Genomic DNA, 8311 nt, shown 5'->3' with positions numbered 1-8311 from the left:
ATAGTTTCATCAAGAGTAATTTGGAATGCATGATTTATTCATTCCCTATATGTGATTTGTGTTTAGAATCCATTTAATCCACAAAAAGCATTTGCATTGCTCTTAAAGGTCCCTTTATTTATACTGGAAGCTGTCTTCTGTCCAGCATCCCTCCTGCTTGTGTGATTCTCAGGTTCCCTGCACCAGTCGCGCAATCATCTGCTTCTACATGAGAGCCATCTGCTCCCACACATGGAGTTTTTGCATTTTAGGAAATGCAACCAGACTAAGTCAAAGACAAGCGCTCGCCACTCAAATGCAGCACTTTTAACCTCTTTGCCATGTCACACTTTGAGGTCATTGCTTTATATCACTGGCAGTCAGCAAGAGAACATGTAATACTTAATAAACCCGAACTGCACCTGATAAAAGGATTCCTTGGCTTGACTTTTGGGGGCAACTTCCTGCAACATCATTTGGATTGGGGCATAGTGAATCCTGAATAAGATTAAACGCTGATTAATGAAGATTGTCACATTTCTAAGATGGATAAAAGAGTGCAGCATAGAGAATGTAAGGTATCCACAACTACAGAAACTTAAATGATTATATGAATGAATGATGATGACTCGGAGTTTTGTGCTTTAAAGGAGTAGTTGCTTCAAACCCATGTAGCTTTCTTTGGTAGGACACAAAAGGAAACATTTTGCGGGATGTTCGCACTGCTGTCAAGCTTCAGGACAAAAAAGAAAGAAAAAACACCTTAAAAGTATCATAAATGTAGTCTAATGAAAGCTGTTATTCACTGAAATGTATTCCTCTCCGACATAGCTCTCAAATCTCATTCCCATCATATCAGAAATCTGAATCATCAATTTTGCACCCCAAGCTACTCATTCAATACTGATTGACATTTATTGCTAAATGGTTATGAGACCACGAGAGTGTTTAAGAACAGATATAAGTGATGTTCTGATATTGTGTGTGTGTGTGTGTGTGTGTGTGTGTGTGTGTGTGCGTGTATTTATCACTTTGTGGGGACCAAATGTCCCCATAAGGATAGTAAAACCCGAAATTTTTGACCTTGTGGGGACATTTTGTCGGTCCCCATGAGGAAAACAGCTTATAAATCATACTAAATGATGTTTTTTGAAAATGTAAAAATGCAGAAAGTTTTCTGTGAGGGTTAGGTTTAGGGGTAGGGTTAGGTTTATGGGATAGAATATAAAGTTTGTACAGTATAAAAACCATTATGTCTATGGAAAGTCCCCATAAAACATGGAAACACAACATGTGTGTGTGTGTGTGTGTGTGGTGTGTGTGTGTGTGTGTGTGTGTGTGTGTGTGTGTGTGTGTGCATACCGTATATGATCTGTGTAATGCATTTGTGTCTTGATTGTTCAAGGATTCCCCACAAACATTCCTTCACTCACCTCTGAAAGTAGGACGGAGGTATATAGGACATGCACTAAGAGATGGTGAGTTAATCTGATGTTTTTAGGTATATGAAGAATCAGGACAATTAGATATATTGTAAAAGAGTTCCTAAAATTGTTATGCATTAATGTTAAACATTCTAAACAATAAAAATAAGACTATCTTCATCTGGAGAGAATAAACCCCTCCATATTATTTGTAAACAAATGCATTGTCAAGGGGCTCAAATAAGTGGTATGTAGAACAGATCCCCAGATGCACACCAAGGACGCTACAAAGTAAAACTACGGGACAGTGCGGAACAGATGGGAGAGTAAAAATATCTGCCCTCCTATACACACCGTGTTGGCAGAATCCTGCCTCCAGGCTCGGCTTTTGCGTGAAGAACCCCAAAGAGACCAGAGTGAGACCACCACAGTCCCATATCAAATCATTAAGAGATTAGTCAGCACATTATCGACAGACAGCTGACGAGATCTCAACACAAACATGTTTAATTTGACAGTTTCATGTTGTGCATGTTGTGAGGAAATATTATATTGACAGCACTTCTTAAGTGAAACATTTCAATTTGGGAAATGTAAATGACCTTATCGGCATTGATTAAAAGTCCCAGTTCAGGGTAAAACATGTCCGTAATTTTATCGGTAAAAGTGTGTTTAATGTGTGATGTAAAAGTGCTACAGTAAAAAACTTTAATTGGTTAACGGGTAGTTACCGTAACATATACGGTAAAAAAGTATGATGTATTTACCAAGACAATACATGTAATTTTACAGTAAAATATTCTGGATGTAACAAGAATGATTTTATCGTATAATTAATGGTAAAAATTTATATTATGCTTAACAAGACATGTACTTTTTACAGCAAACAATTGTTAAAATTACGGTAAAAAAAAGACAATAATCGGGTGTTCCCAGAGTCCCTGCATGACCCATCACATTTCCAAAACTTTTACTGGAATAGTTATGTTTCTACTTTTATTGTATGTACATTTGGGTGTTCTGTGTTATATTTTATGTGCATTATTTTAGTGTTACATATGATGCACTCTTGATGAACATTAAGTCATCTTGTGGTCTTTTGTTAGGGTTATGGTGCGTTCACATACAACGCAAAGAAAATTTTCGCCTCGCATTGCTCACGCGAGTTTGACCGCTGGATTGTAAATTTGTGTTTAAACTTGCGTTCTCACGAGTAACGTGAACCCGCGAGTATTCCCCCTTCTCTTGCGGAAAAGGACAGGAGGAGGGGCTTCTACGACTGCGATTGTAAAGTACAACCAATAGCTGGAATCAAGTAGACGCTCATATTTTCAGAACTTACCAGGTCGTCCAACTTCCTCGCTCACTTTCCTCCAAGCGATGTCTTTTTTTACCCGGTCTCTGTACATGTATGACGTTGTGTCATACAATTCCGGGTGCCCAAACACCACTACAACAATTTTTTTCACCCATTTTTCCAGATTTCTTCTGCTACTACGTCAGTGCGTCAGTGACATCCGGACAATCTCAATGCTGATAGGCTTTCGCGACAAGGCGTCATGCGGATTTTTCACTAGAGTTGAAACTTTTCAATGAATGAAGCGAATGAAGCGATCTCGCTTGTTCGAGTCGCGCCATTTGCTTAATTCGCGCAGCCCGGCGCTAATTCGCGTCTATTTATGTATTTGCATTGACTTTGTATGTAATCGCACCTCGCGAAACGCTCGCTTCCCGTTGTATGTGAACGCACCATTAGGGTTACTGTGGGCAGTGGTGGCTCAGCGGTTAAGGCTCTGGGTTACTGATCAGAAGGTCGTGGGTTCAAGCCCCAACACCACCAAGACACCACTGTTGGGCCCTTGAGCAAGGCCCTTGAACCTATCTGCTCCAGGGGCGCCGTATCATGGCTGACCCTGCACTCTGACCCCAGCTTGGCTGGGATATGTGAAAAATAAATAATTTCACCATGTATATGCAGAAATGTATGTATAATGTGTGACAATTGGTCAAATTAAATTAAACTAGTTTGCTACGGTGATTAACAATACATTTTAAAGTGAAAAGGTGACTTTTATTGTTCCAGAAGGTTAGTATATAAACTTTATATCATTTCATAATAGTAGTGAACCGTAAAATATACATCAAAATTACATCCCGTAAAGCCTGAAAAATGCTCGCCGTATTTTTACAGTAAATTTCTGGCGAACACATCTGCCGGTATTTAACCATTTAACCATTTTACAGTAACTGAATTTGATTGAAGTGATTGAAAACTATGGGTGTCATTGAAAATATTGAAATTGTAAATAATACCAAGCTATAGAAAGTCAGATTTCTTTCCAGGAGTTTCCAGGAGTGTTGGTTATTCATGTTTTTGAGAAATGACAGACATTACATCAGAAATTAGCATAATTATCACTAGCACTTATCTGCACAGAGATCTAAAGGATGCTCCCTTGCTCCCTATTTAGTGAATGACATAACCTCCAGTGTGCTGTCTGCCTGCGCTGGTCTCAGAACAGTTTGAAATGCATTATTATTATTTTCATCCTAACTCCATATAAAGCTTCTAAAACAACATTTTCCAGTTTCTGGATGCATCCATTAATCTCAATGTGGTAGTGTACAATGAATATAGGATATTTTAACTGAAGATGGGGCAGTGGTGGCTCAGTGGTTGAGGCTCAGGGTTACTGACCAGAAGGTTGGGGGTTCAAGCCCCACCAAGATGCCACTGTTTGGCCCTTGAGCAAGGCCCTTAACTCCAGGTTGCTCTGGGGGATTGTCCCTGTAATAAGTGCACTGTAAGTCACTTTGGATAAAAGTGTCTGCCAAATGCATAAATGTAAGATGAGCACACAGTCCACAAATGTGGTCATTGTGTTTAAAAGTGTGCCGTTTCTCCATAAATTGCTCAAATTTTAAAAATGGCATATCGGATAAAACTAGAGACTCTAATTCTTTTGACTCAAACAGGTTTAAATGTAAAAACAACTTGATTAGTTTCTTACCAGATGTAGTTTTGTTGGTGTTTCATCCAAACACAAACTCCTCTGCAATCGCCGCCATGTTGTTTTTTCACATGGCTCTGTGCATCGAAAGTTTAACCCTTTACTGACAGCCCAGAGTCTCCTGAACTGAGATCAGTTGGTTTAAATGAAATTAAACTATGTGTTACGTATAGCAAAGCCAAAATAATACATCCACACATGTGGATGCGGGGCTACACAAGGTTTGTAATCATGATTGACAGGAAAAGTCATGGAAATTAATTGGTCAAAAGATATGGGAACCTGCCTGTTTGACTTTTTGATCATATTTGTTTGCATATTTGACTGTAAAATGTAAAAAAATGTTTTACTGTAAACTTCTGGCTACCACAGTGGCTATTAAAAAAACCCATTTACCATAAATGTAACCAAAAAAATACATAAAATTGCTGTGTATTTTATATTGCAAATTCATTGATTAAATACGCTTTAAAAATTGACATGATTTGTTCATGCTTTTCCTGCTCACCTGAGCTGTTTTATGAATAATTCTCTTTCTGCTTATTTATAAATGATGAGTTCAGGATGAATCACTCATCTTCATAAGATGTGAATTCAAAACCATTTCAGACACTATGACATATAAGTGGCTTATTTTACTGCATGCTCTCAATACTAACAGGTACAAATACTATAAAAACAATTTTGTCCACCTGTGTGCAAATGCAAACAGATGGGTAGAGAGAGGGGAACATTTCTTGCATGGGCCCGTGGGGGACACATTGCACAGATCAACACACTCTCCATAAAAGCATCAGACCTCTACTACATGATACAGTGCTGTGTATAAGCTCAAAAACATTTGAAAATGTGCTCAACCTCTTCCATACATAGAAACCTGAATATGCTCACAGCTGGTGCCTAACAGTTCATTTGGACTGGTGGGGAAGATTTAATACAGTATTGTTTGCTCAGTTTAGTACAGTTCTTTGGGGGGAGTATCAGAATGCTGGATGCATGTAAAAATTGGGTCAAGCTGAGAGCTGCTGCCATTTCTGCAAGGTCGACCATTGTGTATGGAAGCAGTGCATCATGTTGATGCATTTGATCATTCTGGTGACCTGGATAAAGTTTTGTATGAGGTGCATTTCACCTGTACATTTTATATATTTGTTGAACAGTTAATTAGATATACTGTAGTAAAAGTAGGGCAGGAACATTGGCCTATGTTAGTTCCTACTTTCTTGGTTTAATCTTTTATCTAAATTTCTGAAAATGACGATAATGTACTGAAATGGAAATTTGATACTTGTAGTGTATTAATTTTGAACAGAAGTGCTACTGTATGTAAAGAGAGCATGATATATTAGCATATGATCTAACTATACTCTCAGGGATTGCATTATGTATTTGTGCTTGATGGAAAATGTATTTTCAGCCCTGATTGAATATTTATTATATTTCTAATATTTATTCTGGTAGGCAAAGAAAGGAAGTTACAAGTATATTTTATTAAATAAAGTTCTCACTTAAGCCAAGAGGAAAATGTTTTTATTATTGAAATCTTTTCCAAAACATCACTTGAATGGTAAACAAGCCACAAGAATGCAAATCACTAAAAACAAAAGAAGAAAGTGAAAGTGGAGATTGATAGTAATTTAAATATTGATCAGATTTATCTATTATTTTGCTTCTGAAGATACAGATTAACCCATTAGAGTCTTATGGCTTATGAATTCTGCCTTTGTGTACTTTTGGAGGGTCAACATATTGATCACCATTCACAATTGCACAATTGCATTGTATGGACCTACAGAGCTGAGATATTCCTCTTCATTGTGTTCTGCAGAAGAAAGAAAGTCATACACATCTGATGGCATGGGGATGAGTAAATGATGAGATTTTTTGTTTGTTTGTTTATTGTGTATTGTGACTGGTTATATTTGCTAAAGTGTTTTGGGTGGTTGCTAAGGCACTCCCGAGGAGTTGCTAATGTGTTATTGCTAGGTGACAGCTGGGGTGCTCTGTGTAGATGCAAGGTGGTTATAAGATGATCTAAGAGGTTGCTAGGGTGTCCTGGGTGGTTTCTAAGGCATTGTTTAGCAGTTGTTTAGGCATTCTGAGTGATTGCAAAGCAATTGCTAGTGATTATAAAAACAAACATATTTGTGAAAATATGATAATTTATTCAAGCCAACAGCTCTAGCTAAAATGCTAAACATCCACTCACCTTTGCTGATGTCTCAAACCGTCCAATAAAACCCTTCTCTTGGCAGAGCTTCTCCAGAACAGCAGTACAGTTCTGACAACGTGGAATCTGATCACACTTATTGGCTAGCAGAACTGCAGGGATTGGGCTGCCATTTTTCAACATTACTTTACAATCAAGCTCACGTTTCCAGTTCAGAGCTCCTTCCAATGTTGATCCGTTTGTAATGTCATAAACAATCATTGCACCACTCGCTCCTTTGAAGTACACTCGGTTCATTCCTCTGACACGCTCTTGACCTGAATAAATGAAAATATATAGGATACAGTGGGGCAAACGGCACAGCTTAAGGAAAATCAGGTTGCAAAGTGTACCAAGATTAAAAAAAATAAATGTCTTTTTATTTAAATATTGATGGAGCAACAGAATTTATGTGAAAAATATAATAATGGAAGGTTGTTTTTCATTAAAATTCGTTACGTTTGGCGATTGTGCCGAAACCCCACATTTGGGGGTTATAGTGATATAGTGTTGATGAAACTTGCATGTCTTGCATACACTGAACAGGAAGAAAATCTGTAGAAATTACTTGTTATTTTATGCATTTTTGAGCAAGATTAGGAAAGGAAGAGATTAGTTAATTTTAAAGGTGCACTCAGTAATGTTTTCCTCATTAAAAAAGTTTAACTCCTAAAGACATGAATTGTAATTTTGCAATATATGTGTAAAATCATGACCACTCATATTAAGAAGAAGACTCCAGTCTTCAGTAACTTCAGCAATTTCAGTAACCTTATAAGAGCTGTTTTATTCTACATGGAGAGGGTCCACACATGGGGGCTGCCATGTTGTGTGGAATACTACTTGCCTAATCTCAGTAGTAACCATCCTGTTATTTGACACTTTCAATCATGTCTGTGGGTCTGGGTAGCTCTGTGAGCATTGACGCTGACTACCACCACTGGAGTCGCAAGTACGAATCCAGGGCGTGCTGAGTGACTCCAGCCAGGTCTCCTAAGCAACCAAACTGGCCCGGTTGCTAGGGAGGGTAGAGTCACATGGGGTAACCTCCTTGTGGCCGCAATGGGGAGTTTGGTAAGTTGTGCGTGGATCGCGCAGAGTAGCATGAGCTCCACATGCTGTGAGTCTCTGCAGTGTCATGCACAATGAGCCACGTGATAAGATGCATGAAAAACAAAAGAGGAACCAGTACAATCCTGGTCAACCATTTGCAAGTTTAAACAAAGAAATTTTGTTTAAACTTGCAACTAGCTTTAGTAGACAGACTTACCTCCTATATCCCATAGTTGTAATCTCACCAGCATTTGACTGTCCCACTCATTGACCTTCATAAAGAAATCCACACCAATTGTCGGTTTTAAGTCCTTGAAGAATTGATTTCTCACATAACGCTTTACAAAGCTGGTTTTTCCAACATCAAGGTCTCCAATCACCAAAACTTTCAATAAATGTTCAGTGAATCCTAATTTTTAGTCTCCTGACATTTTCCTTGGACAGTGTTAACAGATCTGGCAATAACTGACCTAAAATGAAGACAGTTTCCCGTCTGTGTACTTTCCCTAAAGATAACTTTACAATATAAAGAGGGTGAGGCTGAGCCAAAGGTTCAAAGTTCATCTGAGAATTCCATTTCAAATGTTTATCATTACGTGCACCTAATAATGGAGTGACACAATGAAACATCAAGT

At 38.2% G+C, this 8311-nt stretch overlaps 1 protein-coding gene across 1 annotated transcript; it reads right to left on the bottom strand.

The window, feature by feature from the left end:
- Positions 1–6040: 6040 nt before the first annotated feature.
- Positions 6041–8168, bottom strand: LOC127657249 (ras-related protein Rab-32-like). Its single transcript, XM_052145965.1, has 3 exons — positions 7894–8168; positions 6624–6901; positions 6041–6236 (listed from the first exon to the last, which is right to left on the bottom strand). The coding sequence occupies exons 1-3, from the start codon at positions 7952–7954 to the stop codon at positions 6204–6206; spliced, it is 372 nt and encodes a 123-aa protein (XP_052001925.1). The 5' UTR covers positions 7955–8168; the 3' UTR covers positions 6041–6203.
- Positions 8169–8311: the final 143 nt, after the last annotated feature.

Source organism: Xyrauchen texanus, chromosome 16 (genome assembly GCF_025860055.1).
Source record: "Xyrauchen texanus isolate HMW12.3.18 chromosome 16, RBS_HiC_50CHRs, whole genome shotgun sequence".
Taxonomy (NCBI): Eukaryota; Metazoa; Chordata; class Actinopteri; order Cypriniformes; family Catostomidae; genus Xyrauchen; species Xyrauchen texanus.
This window is presented reverse-complemented; position numbering and strand designations above follow the sequence as displayed.